General features: G+C 44.6%; 1 protein-coding gene across 1 annotated transcript in view; it reads left to right on the forward strand.

Moving 5' to 3' along the window:
• CTC1 (CST telomere replication complex component 1) overlaps positions 1-19,933 on the forward strand; it is a 72,144-nt gene that overhangs the window by 26,946 nt on the left and 25,265 nt on the right. Inside the window, exons 5-14 of the mRNA XM_063128842.1 lie at positions 982-1,126; positions 1,466-1,750; positions 1,902-2,030; positions 2,374-2,597; positions 3,269-3,443; positions 7,979-8,182; positions 8,469-8,592; positions 8,972-9,086; positions 12,202-12,655; positions 12,960-13,049. Of these exons, the coding sequence (XP_062984912.1) occupies positions 982-1,126; positions 1,466-1,750; positions 1,902-2,030; positions 2,374-2,597; positions 3,269-3,443; positions 7,979-8,182; positions 8,469-8,592; positions 8,972-9,086; positions 12,202-12,655; positions 12,960-13,049 (1,945 nt within the window). The remainder of the gene's footprint in view (positions 1-981; positions 1,127-1,465; positions 1,751-1,901; positions 2,031-2,373; positions 2,598-3,268; positions 3,444-7,978; positions 8,183-8,468; positions 8,593-8,971; positions 9,087-12,201; positions 12,656-12,959; positions 13,050-19,933) is intronic.

Here is a 19,933-nt window from a genome sequence, read left to right on the forward strand (position 1 = left end):
GATCTTGTTTTCCACTACACAGGAATGTGTAGATTATTGAAAAAGCTGGGAACTTATTATACAACTGAATTTCTTAAAATTAATTTTGATAAACCTAAAATTATTAAGTTTGCCAAAAGACCCCAAAGACATAAACGGCTTCGGGTTGTCCTGGAAGGCACATAAACAGACTATTTTCTTGGGCATTTCTAGATTGGCAAAAACCTGTTATACCTTCTTCAAAACTAAGGCAAGTTGGTTTCCCCTCTCCTAACTAGGGCACGGTTCCCACTAAAACAGCTGCAATCCATCTTCTCAATTAGCCGAGGCTGTTACGCGGCCTTGAGTCTTGGCTGATGATAACAGGCCATGTGGTGTCTGCGAATGTGCAGGCCAGCTCCAGGCTAATGGCGGCTTTGCAAGGGAGCCCTCAAACAGCAAATTCCATATAGTTTCTAGACAAGTGAGTCAGCTCTGGGTTGATGAAAACCCTGCAAGGAAGGCCGCAAGCACAAGTCCCATACTCTTACAGCGTCCCTGTGGGGAGGTCATGAAGGTTCCACACTTAAAAGGGGGATTATCTATCTAATTAATGTAATTTACATGACTATTTTAATGCTATTTTTACATACTATTATTAATGTTATTTATGATACCCTGTTTTATGCATTCTATTTATACCATCTAATGTATGTATCACGTACTACTTATACTAATGATTTCTGTGTATGACTGAAAACTTTTAAAAATTGAGGAAAAAATAGAAGGGACTGGATGAATGGTAGATCATGGTGAATAGCCATAATAACTAAACTGAAGCGCATTATTCTGAGACAGCATATCTCGGAATACCAGTTGCTGGGGGCATCAGTGGGGGAAGGCTGTGGCCTTCATGCCATCTTTGTGGGCTTTCTGGAAGCACCTGGCTGGCCACTGTAGGAAATGGAATGCTAGGCTGGATGGACTCTTGGCCTGAGCCATCGGGACTCTTCTTTCCTTTAGGCCTCAGCATAAGAAGATGGCAAAGCTGAATGTGGCAGGTGAACTGTCCAGGCTGAGCACTAGGCTGTATATCCACCAGAAGACCTTCTTCTTCCTCTTCTTGAAGTGCTTTAGTTCAGCTGTTTATCTCCCAGTACTAGTGCAGGTAAGTTATCTGGGACAGAAGTTCACCTTTTATATCTGTGCAATTGCTCAACAAAGCTTATTTTCTAAATCTGAGGTATACCTCCTATCCATATTTTAAGGAGTTTTTCTACAAGATAAGCATTATGTATAAGGTGAAATCCACCATACAAAGGTACTAATTATAGTGATCTTGGAGGGGAATGGGAAGCCACTGAGGCCCATAAATTTCAGATGCATGAACTGAGATGCTTTGTAGCTAGCTTTGAGGATAATAGTATGTTGAGTGGATTAGGGTGTTGGAGGGGGAATATTTGTCTTGAGTATGCTGAGGTCTGACTTTCTGATTTTTCTAACCTAGAAGACGCCCCAGTTGGTTTGGCATCATGCACTACAACTGGGACATAAGTATGTCCTGACTGCTCTTAAGATGTCTTGCCTCAAAGCTTCTGGACTGAAGATATTCATTACTAGCTCTTCATCACAACTTCGGCCTTATTGTATGGAACAAGTGAAGGAGCAATTTCTGGAGAGAACTCCAACTCTTTCCACCATGGCCTCTATGCAGTTTAACAAATTATTGGAGAAGGAGGAGGAAGAGATGATGCTGGTTACAGTTCAGAAATCCAAGATGATCTCCTACATAGTAAGTAAACAGTGTCTTAAATAAAGAGAGACCCTTGCTCTGAACTTAGTTCCTGCACCTTGGGAGTACAAAAGCTTGGAGAAGCGTCCTTGGATTACTCCAAAGCAGTGCAAACTACTTATAATGTTACCTTTCTCTGTCCCTTTTTCAGGGCACTATCACCCAGGTGCTAAATGCCCAAGCTGGCCTCTATGAACTGGATAATAAGTTCACTCTGTGTCTTGCTTATCAGCAGTTGTTGAATTCTGGCCGTGGGCTCCGCCCAGGAGCATGCATAGAGGTGAGATCATGTGCAGCACTCACGGAATTCTCTGTCACCCAGGACACATGCTATGCAAAAGTAGAGCTTGTGTTTGATATGCAGATGGGGGTCTGCCATAATTATTGTTGTCTCTAAATGCAGCACATTTAGCAAAAAGGCTGCATTTGACAGATACAAAGAGATGTGTGCTAGAGAGGGTGTGTATGGAAGATCATTATGTGGCTTTTGTTGTCCAAACTCTAAAACCTCAAGGGATCAAAGCTGACTGGTGGGATATATGTGAAACTAGGGTATGGAAACAGTAGTGACATTTCAAAAATTCTCACATTCCTTTATGCTAATGCATGTGCTTGTATATCAGCTCCAAGATGTCCACCTTGTTCAGAAGCCTCTGGCTACTTCCCCCTCTGTTCTTGGAGCTTGTCTGCGCAGCACCGTTGTGCTAAAGAGTTTTTCAACATGCAGTACATTGCACCAGCCTGTCGTCTCCTTTGGGAATCTTTACATGCAATTGCTTTTGCATTATAATTTACACCTGTCCCTCTATCTGTGGCTGGTCAGCTTGTTAGAGACATTTGAACAGAGGTGAGTATTGTTAAATGGCATCTGAAAATATGAAGTCTCCCTGAAGGCAAAGCTGTACATCTATGCTTTTGGTCTATTTTCCAACTGCTGTTGTAATTTTATGAAAATAGAATTAAAATTTGTATTCGATATTTTTTTTTAAAAAAAGCTGCCTCTATAGTTAACCTTCCCCCGCCAAAAAATAATGTAATTGATTAAATATTGCAGCCATGATATCTGGTCCTTTGCCAGGTGTCCATAAAGAAGAAATTAACTTACAACACTGTCCCAACCCCTGGATAGCATCTGAAGAATTTCACATATTTATTTATTAAATTTGTATAACGCCCCATAGCCGAAGCTCTCTTCTGGGTGGTTCAGTACATAGAGGATGTACTGAAATTTCAACACTTAAGAACAAAGTATACGAGGAATCAAAGACTTTCATCACTGAAGCTATATATACCCAATTGAATAAGATTATTTCATATTAGATTTTTTTTGAGTTTGTACACCCCATTTCCTTCTCTCTTATGCTGCCTCAAATTGCTCTGTACTTTATCTACACTATCTATCTCCATTTGTCTGCCTTCACATTTTTTTTCTCCTATCCCAAATTTCTTCTTCTGAATCTTTTGTTTAAATGGTTGCTTTAACGCTGAAGGAACTGATGCTTCTGTAATCCTTCTTAGGTTCTGTTATTCCACTCAATGCAAGCAGTTGTTGCTTTGCTGCAATCACCAAGTCCCAGGAGTAGCAGAGAAGTTTATTGTTCCTATTCTGAATTCTTTGGTGCTATCCAGAAAACAAGAAAGGAACATCCATCAGGAGATCCTGGCAGAAAAGCATGACTGCCCCCTAGAACAGGTAATTCTCTTTCACATAACCCCAAGCTCCCTTCTAGCTGATATGCCCGGCATTGCTCGGGTCCGTGAATAATGTTTATAACAATTAATTGATATATATGATATATAATAAATTTCTCTGCAACTTATTCATATTTAGGTTGGTTTGGTTTTTTAGTTTGGTTGAGTTAGTAAATTGTTTTGTTAGAATAAATGGGAAATTGTGTTAATAAGAACTGTATTTTAAATTAGAGCTTTGTGATAAACCACATTTTTTTTTGTTTTACCTGAAAAGCCTACAGGTAATTTCAAAATATACCTGGCATTTTGGGTATATTTTGAAGGATGGGTATATTTTGAAAACATATTTTTAGGTTTGCATCTTTTTTAGCTGGTAGAAAGGGTGTTCTGTGTCCTGATTGTTTTTGAAGTTTAGACGGCTGCTGGGCTCTGAGGAAGTTGGAATGTTTGGAATGTAAACACAGATATATGCTATGGAAACAGATAGTCTCCAGGCCAACCTCTGATGGCTGACGGGCGGGGGCGCAAGGGTGACTAGGAGTAGAACTGGATCTCTAGGGACACCTGCTGGATATTCTAAGAAAGGCACTTGGACAAGAAGACTCTCTACTGATTTAGAACAAAAAAACCCAGTGGAACAAAAGAAAGATTCAGGGAAGATGGCCCCGCTTGACCAATCACAGAAAATCATTGAACAACTGAGTAAGAAGATGGATGAGATCGGAGCCAAGATGGAACAGCATATGGAACAAAAGCTTAAAGAAACTAAGCGAGAGATCAGAGGAATGAAAGAGGAATTGATGCAAGAAATTAAAAAGATGGATAATGCTTTGAAACAAATGATGGGGGAGATCCAGGCAGTTGCAAATAGAGTGGACTTACTGGAAAGTGAAGCAGAAGTTTTGAGCACAGAATTGGAGAAAGAACAGGACCTTCTGGCACTTAGGGAAGTAAAGGACAAAGAACATTGTTTACGTTTAAGATCTGTTCCTGAATCTATCCTGAAAACTGAATGTGATCTTAGAAACAAAGTGATTAAAAACTTGTATTTATTTATTTATTACATTTTTATACCGCCCAATAGCCGAAGCTCTCTGGGCGGTTCACAAAAAATTTATGGACATTGAGGAGGATAGTATGGAAGTGGAAGTAGACCGTGTTTATAGAATAAACTCCTCATACGCACAAACAAGAGGGCTTCCGAGGGCCATTATTGTTGACTTTGTAAGAAAAACAATAAGGGACCAGATTCTCCAGAAGTACTACCAGAGTAAAATGAAGATGGAAGGCAAAGAAATAATTGTATTGAAAGAGATTCCGGCAAGAATTTTACGCAGTAGGAAAGGTTATGAATTCCTGACAACTATATTGAAACAGAAAAAGATCAACTTCCATTGGGAGCTCCCAGAAAGTGTTGTCTTTACCTTTAAGGATTGCAGATACAAGCTGAATTCTGTACAGAAGGTAAGACACTTCGTGGAGGCCCACAAAAAAGAATGGGAGGAGACACAATCAAAATTGGAAGACGATTTAAGCACCAGGGGTGCTACAAGTAGAGAATGAGACTGTCTCCCTTTCCCTTTTGATTTTTTTAATACAGAGGAAAGGATGGATTACAAATTCTTAACTTGGAATATCAATGGAGCAAAAGCTCCCCAAAAGAGAAAGAAAACATTTCATTACTTAAAAAAGTTAAAGCAAGATATTATCTGCTTACAAGATAATTTGAAAAAAGGATGTAAAATATGTAATTGACAAAAAACTAGGTGAGGAATTCATTGCAGCAAGTGGAAGAAAGAAAAACAGAGTTGTCTTATATATTAAATCTTATCTAAACCCAGAATTGATACTGAGAGATGAACAAGGAAGATATGTAGGAGTTAAAATTACTCTAAATGGAGTGTCAACATTGGTCTTGGGAGTTTATGCTCCCAATGATCATAAAGTGGAATTCTATAAGAAATTGACTACCAGTCTCTCTGACTTATCTTATGATAACTGGTGTTTGATGAGAGACTTGGAATGGAGTTATCTCGCCACAAATAGATAGGACATCGGAGAAAAAGATCCAAAGTCATCAAAGCAAACTCCCTAAAAGTTTTTTGCTGATGGACAATCTGGGCTTAGCAGATGTATGGCGACACAAAAATGGCTACTCAAAGGAGTATACATATTTCTCAGAAAGGCACAAATCCTTCTCAAGAATAGACATGATCTTGACAACTAAAGAATTTCTTTACAAAAGTAAGCAAAATAGAAATTTTACCCAAATCCTTTTCAAACCACAACCCTATATCTATGGTGTATAGGAGAAAAGTTAAAACATTTAGATGGAGATTAAATGAAACCTTGCTGCAAGATAAAAGCATGGTAGACAGCAGTAAAAGAAAACTGGAAGAATATTTTGAATTGAATCTGAATAAAAGAACAGATCTTCGAATGGTCTGGGACGCAAGTAAGGCCTATATGAGAGGACACTGATCAACAAAACAGTCAACTGAAGAGGAAAAGGGAAGAGAAAACACAAAACGTTTTAAATGAGATTTAAAAAAAGAAGAAGACCTAAGGAAAATGCCTGGAAAGGCAAGTATTCTCCAACAAATTAAAATGCTCCAACAACAATTATCAATGTTAACAATACAGGATATGGGGTGGGGGTGGGGGAACTAAATTATATGAAGCAAAGAAGTTTTGAATCAGCAAACAAGCCAGGAAAATGGCTGGCCTATAAATTGAGAAAAGAAAGAGAAAAGAAAACAATATTTTTCTGATAGAATTTTTGCAAGAAACAGAGAAAATTGATGTATTTGTCTGTGGATTCAGTATATGAGATATAGTTAACTTAGAAGAAAGAAAAGAATTTGATTATTGTGTTAAATGTATTAAACAAGGAAAGAATATAATCCTTGGTCTGTATATGTTTGTTTTCTTTCCTTTGCCTTATCTTTCTTTTATCTTTCTCCTTTTTTCATTTTCCTTAGATGTAATGTCTCTATGTAATGCTTTTATGTCATGTATGTTTATGAAACAATAAAAAATTGATTTGTAATATATACCCAGCATTGCCCAGATATCTGAATAACGTATAGTAGGGAAGCAGATCCACCATCTAAAAGTAACAGGCCGGTGCTAGGCCTGTGAGTTAACTGTTAAACAAATTAAATTCATTCCTCCCCCCTCTCTTACCCTCACAACAACCCTGCAAGGTAGGCCTGTCCTAGGCCTATGAGGGAACTTTAAAACAAATTAAATTAGTTTCTTTTCTTTTCTCTCTCCCTCTCTCCCTCACGCCTGGCCAGGGCCATCTTGAAGCTGTTGTCATGATTTTCCTTGACACCACAGAAAATAAAAACTACCACTCCCTGCATGTCTTTTGCCCAGAGCTGTGACTTCCTTCCCTTCTGCTCCCAATGGGGCCTGGTAACTGAGGCAGCCAACCCAGCCACTCTCCCTTCATGCCCAGGATGGTCAGCCACTTCCAGGTGATGGCTGCCATGCCACAGCCTGATAAGTCTTCCCTCCCACCCAAGGCTGATGAAACAGAAGAGTGAATGGAGGAATGACTGACAGCTAAGGCTAGAATGGAATGGTGGGCGGAGTTAGTGGCAGTTGGGGAAAGTCAGTTAGTGGGGGCCGAGTTAGGACTGAGAGATAGTGATGCCAGTACTACACCTCCCAGCATGCCTTTGGAGGCCCTCAGGTGCCCATGTCCTCTGAGAGGCACTTTTCTCCTCTCGTGGCTGCTGCTGCTCCTTGACAGAGCATTGAGGAGTAGCATCGCCAAGGAGGGGACACAAGCAGCTGTCAGTGGCCACGCACAACTCCGGCCAAGTCCTGCTGGGACTACTTCAGCCCACACTTCTCACCCACAAAGTGCTCCATCAGGAGCCTGTACTGAAGGGCCGGGACTAGGGCAGGCACTTGCCCCCCTTCATCAAGCCTGTTTCTGGGCATGCACAGAGTGCTTCCCTTCCCTTTCCTCTCTCCTTAAGGGTGAAGGCTGCATGTGTGCTTCCCTCAGTTTCTGAAAAAAACCAATATCAGGACAGGGTGCCTTTGAGCATGTCCAGAGTTCGGCTCTCAAAGATATGCTGATGTATCTAGTTATGATTTTAAAACCACACATGGCAGGTGGGAGGAGGCACCGCAAATGGATGCAGCCCATTTATGTGGGTGGTGTCCTTTGATGTGGAATTGGGTTGGCTGCTTGAGATTGAGCTTAGGAATCACAATGGCCGCCAAAGGCCACTAAGTCTGGCCTCCCACCCAAGGCATGCTGGGAGTTCCATCCAAGGCATGCTGGGAATTGTAGGCATAAACCTAGGTTTTTTATTGAATTCTTTAAAAATACTTTAAAGCCCCAAATTCGTGTTTTTAGATTATTTCTGATCCATGTACACGAAGACCTGTCTGGGTGAACAGCATTAAGGCAGCACCATATGTGGAAGTGGGTAAACGTTTCGGGACATCCGTGACACACACACATACTTTCCGCTTATAGGTAGAGAGATGACCCCTTTTTAAATTCTTTCCTAGTATCAGTTTCAGGAGCCGCCGTGCCAGATTCCAGATTTCTCCCTGCTGTGTGCTATGGTTGAGAAGAGATGCTGGGAGAGCTTCAGCCCATTGCAGCAACTGAGCGCAGCCTCAGAGATCCACCACCTAAGTGCCCAGGAGCTGAATCGCAGGTTGGCCTGGTCCCACTACAGTTTATCCGCTGAGAGCTTTCAACCTCAGATGGTAAGTGCTAAACACGCCTTTCGAAAGGCTGCAAGGAAGACTTGCCTTCTCACCTCTGTTTACTGAGAGAATGCATGTGAAGTGCTTTGCACATTCCACCAGTGCTGGGCATAAGCTTATTATTGCCTTACAGAGATGTCCCCGGGAAATGGCGGGGCTGGGATCTGTTCCCATATGGAGGTATAGACTGGCATCAGTTAAACCATGGAGTGTTTTAAGTCTTTTCATGTCTGTTTCTTCTTTTACGTGTTTGTGGTTTGCTTATTTTGGTTTTTGGTGGGAGCAGGTGTTGCTTGGTGTGTTGAAGAGCTCCAGGAATGGCTTTCTCCAATTACAAGACAGAAGTAAATCACTTCCTTGCGTAATTTTCCACAAGGATGGCAGACCATTTGCAGATACATCTCTGATAGGTGTGTCCCATATGCATACTGTTGAATTTTGTTTTGAGATCCAGTTCTATGGCGTAGGAGAGAAGAAGGATAAGGGCTGTAATAATAGCAAAAAACATATATTAGGAGCTGTTCGGGACATATACTGATGACTAAATGGCAGTTTTTCGTCCAAACTCTGGTCCAGAGACAGCCTCTGAATATAGTATGCTTCTGATAACCTGCTTGAAGAGCCCACTGTGCTTGTTTGCTGAGAGCAGAATACTTTTGAAACTAGGGCTGGTCAGGGAAGACTTGGCTTAAGTGGTTCTTCTGGCCCTGTGGTGACAGCTTTCATGCAGTTATAACTTTTGTTGTTGTTACTTAATTCCTGATGACGTGTCTCCTTCTTTGATTCCAGGGTGCCTTCTGCAAATAGAAACATTTCAACTTACAATAGAACGATTCCTTCAAAGTAACTTTCCGTCCTGGCAGCAGCTGGAGACACATGAGTATATTAAAGAAAAGAGAATAAGGCAAGTCTTGGTCTGTGAGCCCACAAAGGTGGAGAACAACGGCAGCGTCTCGGAATGTATCAAAGCATGCAGGTGACAAGAGACAAGCACCTACTTAACAAGGTCCTCCTGTTACTCTGCAAAAAGGATGGAAGCTGCCCACGGTGGGGTGGGGGGTGGGGCAACAACGAAACAGAAACCAGCCCTCTGGGTCCGTAGTCTTCAGCCATGCCAGGCTGGGTATCCACCTTGACCCCAAACTGGCATTCGGGGACCTGCCTTCTTCGACCATCTGTATCAGTGGTGAGGCCACCTTCAGTCCGCCTGCAACCTAGGTGTCCTCCAGAGATTTTGGATTAGAACTTCCATCAGCCCCAGCCAGCATGGCTGTTATAGGAATGGCACATCTGGAGAGTGCCAGGGTTGCCCTTCCCTCCAGTGGGTCCCTGATCTACCCATTGAACCCTAAGTAAATTATTCCCCCCTGAATTTTCTTTTGTTACTAGACTATTCTATATTTTCTTCCTAGGTCCCCAGCTACAAACAAAATTATGTATTACATTGAATGGCTGGGATAATGTGGTGCTGATCACAAATGATCAGAGAGCTTCAGCTATTGGGCGGTATAAAAATGTAATAAATAAATAAATAAATAAATAAATGTGACCATTTCTTGAAAAGACCCACCTCTTTTTTAAAAAACAAAAACGTGTTTTAGATTTATTTCTTGATCTCATTAGTTCTCCATCGAAATTAATAACTCCAATCCACACCACTCAGTTTTGATCTGCAAAACTCAAATAATTGATAGTTGCTGTTTGATTTCCACATCTGCTCAGTGGGATTACTTGTGGGTTTGTAGTTTTAACTCCCCTCCAAGGCACTTGTTTTGGGAGCGTTAGAATTATAATACTTAGCATTTGTATATTGCCTCTTAGCAATCAAAATGCTTCACAATTATTATCTCATTGTAATCCTTACAATAGCCCTGCCAGGTAGGTCAGTATTTTTATTCCTATATTGCAAATGGGCAGCTGAGGCTAAGAGTGTGCGGTTTGCTTCAGGCCATCTAATGAGGTCATGGAAGAGTTGAGATTCCAGTTGGGGGCTTCCTGGTGTTTAGCTGCTACACTACTCCAGGATTAACACCTGAATGAAATAAATGTGCTGCATCTTTTTCTTAAAGCAAGGGTGGGGAACCCCCCCACCCCCATCCTGTGGCTTCTGCTCCTTGGCTCCCCCCCCCCCCCACGTAGCAGTTAGGCTCATTAAAAAACCAAACTTCTATTCATGTGTGTGTGTGTTTAATGTCTAACCCTCCCTGCAGGCAATTAGACTTGGGGCAGGGGAACCTCCTATTGGTGTCAGTTGTGACTGGGTGGAAGTGTGTGGATGGTCTGTGGCCTGGGGAAGGTTAGTCACAAAGGAATGAGACTTTGGGCTGGGCTGGAAAAGGTCCCTTGCCCCTGCCTTATTTATTTGTTTATTTAAAACATTTCTTGGCCCTTCCAAGGCGGCTTATAGCAATAAGGCTTAAAGCTGGTCTTTCCCCTTGGACCTTTGTAGGAGCTTGTTTTTGTTAGGGAATCACACTGTGAGGAGCAGGAGGGAAGGTGTACGTGTGAAGGAAGTATGCTCTCCCTCCATTAAGGCCCCTCTGTCACTGTCTGCTAGCCCTTCCTTTGCCTTCTCTCCTCCCCAGGGGAGGGGGATTGACTTAGGACTTCTATGGTTCCTGGATGGCCTACTTGATCACTGCAAGGTGTGCACTTTACTGAAATGCCCCTTTTTGAGCAGGACTGGGTCTACTGGAAAGACTAGTAGGCAGAGTGCTACCTAATACTATTTGTGCCTTCCAGGTTGACTTAGGATTCATGAAGATCTAGTATTCATTGACATTACTCAGAACTAAGGAAATAGCATGTATTGTATTTCCTTGGCTCTCAGTAATTGCAATAGATCTTTATCTATTGCAATAGATCTTTATCTGTGTTTAATCTTGGAGATCTTAAGTCTGCCTTGTCAGGTGGAGCATTAATCATAGAGAAAACCTTAGAGACTGTACCTGAGATCTCAGTGAAACCTGATGTAATTCTCCGTTTTGGCGTTAGAATACCAACTTGACCTGTACCTGTTTTTAATGGATTTTCACAGAGCTATGGCATCGCCACCAAAGAGTCCTGTTTCTTGTGCTGACTCATTCAGCAGGTTGAGATGGTGGCACAGAGAGCAAGGCCTCTGAAGCTGACCTTAAGGCCTGGGCAGTCTATATAGGAGGAGACGTTCTGTAAAGTAACAAGGCCCTGCCACATATACAGAGGACTTTGGAAGCCAGAACAGCACTTGAAATTTACCTCAGTTTTTCATTTGTTTTAGGAAGTTCATGTATCATTGAGCTATCTCACAGGCACTTGCCCGTTTCTGCCACCAACAAAAAGATTGTTCTTCTCTGTAATGATGGACTCCAGTCTGTAGGATCTAGTCCTCTGGATTCCCATTGCTGGCAAGGGTGGCGAAGGACTATGAATGCACAAGACTGCTTGTTGGGTTGTGCCATATCTGTCTTCTGTTGGCTTGGCATCTTCTGGCTGTTTTTGCCATGGCTGCTTTCATTAAAAACTATACAACCTCTTCAGACTGATTCTGTGGCGATACTTCTTTCTTTTTGTGACATCTCTTGTTAAAACAGCTTTACTGACTACCGGTCTGTTTCCGGGCAGAATTCAGAGTGCTGGTTATAAAAGCTTTATACAGCTTGGAACCAGGCTCCCTGAAAGACTGCCTTCTCCCATATGAGCCTGCCTGGTTCCCAAGATTTTCTGGAGCGGCCCTTCTTTTGAGACAGCCACCTCTTGGCAACCCCAGAGAGGGCCATTCTGGTGGCCGCTCCCAGACTATGGAACACCCTGCTAAGGAGGCTAGGTTGGCTCCCTGTCTGCTGTCCTTCTTCCCACAAGCAAAGACCACTTTATTTAAGAAGGCCTGTAGTCTGGTGTATTGGGTGTGCTGTTTTTTTGTTTCTGTAGTTGTCCTGTTTTTATTGTAATTTAATGAAAGGCATAGTATAAAATAAATAAATCTCTGATTGGCCCATAGCTACATTCTTGCCATTTCTCTGTCCCTTTTCTCCTCCTAGGCTTTACGTGCAGTTCTGTTTTGAGGATGTGAAGATTCTTCATACTCCTGAAAAGAGAGCCCCAGAGGGTCCTGCAGTCGGTGAAAGGGCCTTTTCTGGGGTAAAGGGCAGTGACACCTCAGTGGCTGAGCTGAGAACCCCAGAAAGGAGGGGGTCAAGTGTGGGAAGGGCAAAACCAGGTTCCAGCACACTTGAACCTCCCCAGAGCACTGCTAGGGAAGTCAGCTGCGTGAGCCGTCTGTTTTTGGTGACCCAAAAAGAAGGACTCGTGCGCCGCAACTATCTGCAGAATTCAGGAGGCAACGCTGAAGATGATCGGGCAGCGCACCTCTGCTTTCAGGCCACAGCGCAATGGATGGGCCAACCTGAGCTCTGCAAGAGCCTTGGAGGAAGTGGGGCCCAGCAAGACCTTCATGCCTCTGCTCTTGAAGAGACCAGTGAAGCCCCGCAGAAAGTAAGCGAGGGCAGCGAAGGAGAGGGGCAATGGCAAACTATGGGTAGGATTCTATCTGAGGGTGGGTTTAATAGCATCCTAGAAGACACGGAGGGGGTGGTTGGGTTGACTGTCCAGGTATCTGCTGCTTTCTGCATTGCTCCTCCGTTGCTTTTGTGCTCTTCCAGAGTACTGCAGCTTTATTTCCTCTCACTTGACTTCACAAGAGGTTAACATCGTCACAGAAACCCTTCTGTTTATCCTGAGCATGCTTTGCTTTTCACGCTTACTGTAAAAATGGTTTACATGGTTGCTCTCACTTCAGGTATTGCTACTGTTCATGAGGCAATCGCTCCAGTGGTTCCCATTCCTGCACCCTGATCATCTGTACCAGCTTGTCCTACCCCAGTGTTTGGTAAGAGCAAACTACTTCTCTGGTTCCACTCCACTCCTAGAGAAACTGCAAGAGATCTGCCAGTCGTTTCCAGGTTTCCTTGATTTCCTAACCGGATAAAAATCAATTATTTTTTAAATAGTTTTTTTTAAAATTTCAATCAGATTGTTTGGATTTTTCAATATATATATAAATATGATGGGTTGTATCCAGTTGTGTCTCTCCACTCACAGAAGGTTCTTGGCTCCAGCGAGACTTTCATGAACGGAAGGGAGACTATTTTCACAAATCCCCCCTTTCTCCTGCAGCTCCCTGTGCCACGTCCTCACTGTTTCACACACCCCCAATCCTGTGGAGCAGAACAAAATCAGCTAAAATTGCCTTTCCTGCTCCTTCCATTCATGGAAGCCCCCACTGGATCAATGAGCCTTCCACGAGCAGAGGAACACAGTTTGATATAAGCCTATGTTTCTCTTGAAAAATAGTTTGGTTAATATTAAATCCGATTATAAACAGGTTAGCCCTACAGTTAAAACTGTAACCTGAGTTATTACCTTCTCCCAGATACACTGAGAGGAAACTTTTATGTGTAAATAACAATCCTGTTGGCTCACTTTAGGGAGCAATCCTGTGGTTCTTCATCGTGGTCTCCCTGCCTCACACACATGGGCTCTGCGCCTGTACAAAGCCCGGCTTCGGGAATTTTCCATAGCTAAGAGCATTTTGGCGGGAACCCTCCCCCTGTACTGCGCATGTCTAAGAGGGTTCCCGCCCAATCCCGCAGTTCTTCTTCAACCACCATTGCCACTGCCTCATCGGTAACGTTCTCTTCACAAAACGATATATAGCTAGAGTTTGTATATATAATTATCTCACGTTTCTCTATTTTTTCTTCAAATTCTTCATTTTCTTCTTCACGATTTTTTAAATCTCATCTCTTCTATTTTCTCTTATGGCTCTAAGAGCCCCCTTTAAAAAATGCGCCCATTGCAGGACTAAATTACCGCCATCAGATGGACATAATTTATGTGTGCTCTTCCTTGGAGAGGGACACAGAGTGGGAAGTTGCTCGAAATGCCAAGCTTTCTCCAGACAAACCAGGAGACATAGGACGGATAAACTGCGGGTTGAGTTGTGGAGCAGGGCACTAGCAACAGTAGACAAACCCCAAACTGCTATAACTTCGTCCGAGGGATCGTCTCTCGCAACTCCTGTCTTGCCATCAACATCTCAGGCAGACAGACCCAGCAAGGACACCCCATTAACAGAGGAATCTCTCTTAACTGCTTTGGCTAAAAAATTGGCTAAAAAAGCCAGAGCTCCAAAGTCCACCAATACGGAGAAAAAGAAAAAGAAAAGGACTCACGATGGGGGAAATCCAAAAAGATCAATGCCGAAGGACAAATCTGATCCACCGGCCTCGACATTGACAACTATAGACAGACCACCTCAGAGAGTGAGATCAGAGACTCTTCCCCGACACCACAGGGTGAACAGAGTCCACCAGGAACGAGATCTAATAGAACCTCACCACTACCGAGGAATCTATCTCCCTCCATGCAAACAGACCACAGAGTATCTCCAGAATCTATAAGATCAATAGATACCCGATACAGAGGACATGAACGCTACTTTTATCCTGACCCACCACATCGATCTCGATCACCGACCCGTGAATGGGACAGACAGTCCGAATACTCATTGCCACCAAGAATGGCTTATTATTACAGAGATTAGCATGATTTCCAAGATTACCGCTGTGGATACGGACACCCTCCATCACCGAGAACTCGGAGCTCTCCTTCAGCATCTGCAACTCGCTCCATCAACAGCCCGTGTTCCATCTACCACCGACTCCACCACCAGTACTGACAGTCCAGGAAAATCAGACGCATATCGAAGTCCAGCAAGCGGTACTACCTGGCCCTTCGATACCGAGACCGTTAACATCACCATGACATGATGATGGAAGAGAGCAAGCATCGCAACCTGCAGCTTCTCTCAACTCGGCCACTGATGATGATTATTCCGATACGGCGTCGTACTCATCTGTTGCACCCTCAATTTCTTCGCCAGAGGCTGTAGTCGGGAGTCAAGGTTCTGCATCCCCATCAGAGGATCTTGGGCACTTTTCAGAACAAGTCCAATGCATGGCACAGTCACTAGGAATAAAGACTTATCACCCTATACAGAGAGTACCTGACCCTGTCTTCGATGTCGTACACACAGAGCCAACCATGCCAGTAGCGATCCCATTTCTTCCAACACTTGCACAGGCAGTGCAGCAGTCTTGGAAAAACCCAGCAATGATGGGCCCAACATCGAAAAGATTAGAAAATATGTATAGGATCCAGGAAAAGGATGCTGAATTCCTGTTCACACATCCACAACCTAATTTGATCATCGTGGAGTCAGCACAAGGCTGTTCACAGCTCATCCACACAGCACCGGTGGATAAGGAGGGCCATCGATTGGACCTTATAGGATGTAGATTTTACTCATCCACAGCACTCAGCCTCAAGGTATCCAATTACCAAGCCACCATGGCTAGATTCTATGGGAAAAGATGGGCTCACTATGCAATAACCTTACAGGAGACCAGAGAGAGCTAGCACACGTATTCCAATCAGAGGCGTCACGAATTGTGAGACAACAGATAAACACAGTGAAGCATCAGGCTGACTGCGGGACTAAGGTTATAGTTGGTGCCGAAGCTTTAAGACGGCATGCTTGGTTGAGGTCGGCGGGCTTATCTCAAGAGGCGAGATCAAGAATAGAGGATCTTCCATTTGACAGAACTGGACTTTTTATCTCTAAGACTGATGAGGCCATGAACTCTGTCCAGAAGGCCAAAAACACTGCAAAGAAGATGGGCTTGAGTACCACCCCACAACAGTTTAGACAGAGGCGATGGTACCAAACGCCTAACTACAATTACACTCGATAACAAACGGAGAGATTGACTTCAAAGCAAAATCAACAGCCCCAACAGGGAAAGAGACAATACACCACGTCGAGACTTCGCTACCAACGTCGAAAGCCTGATTTCGGCCAGAAACACCGTCTTTGACATCTATGTACCACACCAACACTCCATTCGGCAAACGCTTCTCGGCATCGAGGGAGACATGGAATCAAATCACATCAGACACTTGGGTACTGACCATTATAGAGAAGGGATACAGTATTGAAATCGATTCCATGCCCCCCCCCCCCCCAGGTATCTTGAGAGTCACGACACCTTCAGAACCCTTCTGACCCACAGGATGTCAATTTCTTCATAACACCAAGAAGATTCTGGATGGTCTCGTTAGCCACAATACTACCGCTCCTGACAAAGGGGTCATGGTTCACATCCATAGATCTCAAGGATGCTTATTTCTACATAGACATACACCAGGACAGCTAGAAATTCTTCTTCGTGGTCTCTGTGCATCACACACTATGGGCTTGTGCGCCTGCGCAAGACCAGTGTCGGGAACTTCAATAGCTGAGTATAATTTTTGGCGGGATCCCCGCCCACCATCCTACTGCGCATGTCCAGGGGGTCCCGCCATGTTCCTCAGTTCTCTTTCGACTGCGCTGCTACCAGCACATCGGGAGCTTCGCTCTTCCTTAAAGAGAATATTAGCTGAGCTTCTATCGATTCTTCTATTCTTATTCTTATTCTTATTCTCCTCCTTTCATTCTTCTCCTGAAAAAAAACAAAAAACTTAGTTAGTTCTTCTTACTTCTTTTACTTTCGTTTTCCATCTCTATGTCTGACTCTAACAAAGGCCCCTTTAAAAGATGCCTTTCCTGCAATGGAAAGGTTCCTCTCTCTGATGGACACTCCCTGTGCCTCTTATGCTTGGGCGAGTCGCACGTCGTTGAAACCTGTCCATGCTGCATGAAATTATCCAAGCAGTCTCGCCATAATAGAGCTGACTGTCTAAAAGCTCTCCTTTGGAAAAAGGCCCTTGAATCGGTTCACGAACCTATTCCGCAGGCCTCGACATCGACTGCCCACCCTCAATCTCCTATCATGGAGCAACGGGCACCTTTGGGCAAAAAATCCCACACCCTTGTAGCAGCAAAAAAGCTCTCCAAAAGGGCAAGGGATCGTAAGGCGGACAATGGAAAGCAAAAGAAAAAAACTCGCCGAGACAAGGAACCTCCATCTCGACCTCCGACTCCACAACCTCAACCAATACCATCGGTACCGTCTTCTCCACTGCCACCGACTTCGCTGCCGTTTCCCTCGGTACCGCTGCCCACGGCATCTATCTCAGAGGGTGAACTCCGAGATTCTCCATTGTCGTCTAGAGCCATTCCATCGGCACAACCAATTCCTCCTCAACAACCTTACGAACAACACATTTCTACTCAATTGGCTATTCGCCCCTCTTCCCGTAGATCACGATCCCCACTCCGTGACTGGGATTCCGATTCTAACTGGTCCATGCCGAGACATTGCCATCAGGACCGAGAACCAGACCGCCATCGGGACCAAGAATTCACCACGGCATACCACCGTTCTCCATACCGAGAGCGTCCAGCTCCATGCTCCCCTCGCTCTCTACCGCCTCCACCAGTACCCCTTAGGTTCGCTTCACTACAGCGCTCGCTACAAATAGAGCAATGACGCCAAGGTCAGCGGAGATCACCCTCCCCTTCCGACAACGACTACCGATCGGATTCATCTTCTGTCGTATCGGTACCGAGATCGGTTCCATCACCGACTGACGCTGTCGACACAACTGAGCATGCATTTCCTTCCGATGACACTAATCACTTTACTGAACAGATCCTTTGCATGGCCCAATCCCTCGGCATCGATGCTCAACAGCCCTCCGAGGAAATCTCTGACCCTATTTTTGATTCTGCCTATGCAGATAGTACACCTCCGGTGTCGATACCACTCTTCCCGAGACTCCTCCATATCGCTCGGCAGTCCTGGAAGGCACCAACTGCTCTCGGACCCACATCTAGACGGCTTGAGAGTCTCTATAGGGTACAAGAGAAGGACGCCTCCTTCCTCTTCAGCCACCCTAAACCTAACTCCATTATTGTAGAATCCTCGCAAGGTCGCTCTACCAAGACCCACACTACACCTTCGGACAAGGAATCTCGTCGTCTCGACACAATAGGCAGACGACTATATTCCTCTGCTGCTCTCACCATCAAGGTAGCCAACTATACCGCCCTTTTGGCACGTTACCAAATTTTTCTTTGGGATAAGATGGCATCCCTTACATCACACCTCCATGATGACCAAAGAGAGCTCGCCCAACTTTTCCACACCGAGGCAGCTAAGATTTCTCGACTTCAACTTAATGCTTCTCGTCACTTAACCAACTGCGCATCTAAGTCTATGATTGGCTCGGTCGCCCTCCGTCGCCATGCTTGGCTTCGCGCTGCTGGCCTGACCCCCGAAGCACGCTCAAGGATCGAAGACCTCCCCTTCGATGGATTCCACCACCGAGGCGATGGATACCATCCAAAAAGCACGCCTCACGGCACGGAAAATGGGAATATCTCAATCCTTCCATCCATCCTATAAAAGAAAATGGCATCGCCCACAAGGGTCCTTTCCATCAAAGTACCAGCAACAACATCAACGACAGATTTAATCGTTACCAACAACAATTCAACCAGCCCAAGCGGCAAATACCTTCACCACGTTTTCGTCAACCTCGTTCCAAACCGGATGCGTTTCCCAAACGTCGCCTTTGACAACCACTCTCTTCCACTAACAGCACCAACCTTCGGCTCCATACTAAAACCCTTCTACCACGCCTGGTCCAACATCACAAACGACACCTGGGTTCTCTCCATCATTCGAATAGGTTACCGCCTTGAGCTTCAAGACATTCCACCTCTCGGTACCGTAAAAATCACTTCTCAGTCGCAGCCTCTCATGGACGAATCTCGTCTCCTTCTCAACAAAGGAGCCATTCGAAGAGTCTCCACCAATATCACTCAGGGATTTTTCTCCCGATATTTTACGGTACCGAAAGCCGACAGCGGACTACGTCCTATATTAGACTTCAGAAACCTCAACACATACATTCAACCAAGAAAATTCAGAATGACCACCTTGGCTTACATCCTTCGCCTACTCCGGAAAGACCATTGGTTCACCTCCGTCGACTTAAAAGACACGTATTTTCATATCGCAATCCACCCGTCCCATCACAAACTCCTCCGCTTCGCCATCAGGACCGAGGTTTTTCAGTTCACAGTTCTCCCCTTCGGACTCTCCTCTGCCCCAAGGGTATTTACAAAGTGCATGGCACCAGTGTGTGCACATCTTCGCACCCAAGGGGTCACAATTTTTCCTTACCTAGACGATTGGCTTCTTACAGCTCCATCTTCCTCTGCAGTCCTTCGAGACACCACATACACCCTCGACCTCCTTGCCTCTCTAGGCCTCTGTGTCAACAAGGAAAAGTCAAACCGTCTTCCCTCACAACGCATCTCGTTCATCGGAGTCGACATAGACTCAAGAACCTCCACAGCGTATCTACCTCAAAAACAACTGCTCACCCTCATCGCTCACACGCGTATCATCTGTCATCACCCCTCTTCGACTGTCTGGGCCATTCAACGCTTGCTCGGCCTCATGGCATCCACCATATATGTAGTACAGTGGGCACGCCTGCGAATGCGCCCTCTCCAAGCTTATCTCATAAGCTCCTACAACGGCACGACCGACCCACGTCGAACTCGCCTCATCATCCCACCAGAGGTCCACTCCTCCCTGCTGTGGTGGACTCGAGCCCACAACCTTCTCCAAGGCATGCCATTTCGGCAACCTCAGCCATCCATCACGATTACGATTGACGCGTCCAACCTCGGCGCCCACACCGATCATTTCAACAACCAAGGTCGATGGTCCACCAGCGAGCGCACTCTACACATCA

Source organism: Elgaria multicarinata, chromosome 6 (assembly GCF_023053635.1).
Source record: "Elgaria multicarinata webbii isolate HBS135686 ecotype San Diego chromosome 6, rElgMul1.1.pri, whole genome shotgun sequence".
NCBI lineage: Eukaryota > Metazoa > Chordata > Lepidosauria > Squamata > Anguidae > Elgaria > Elgaria multicarinata.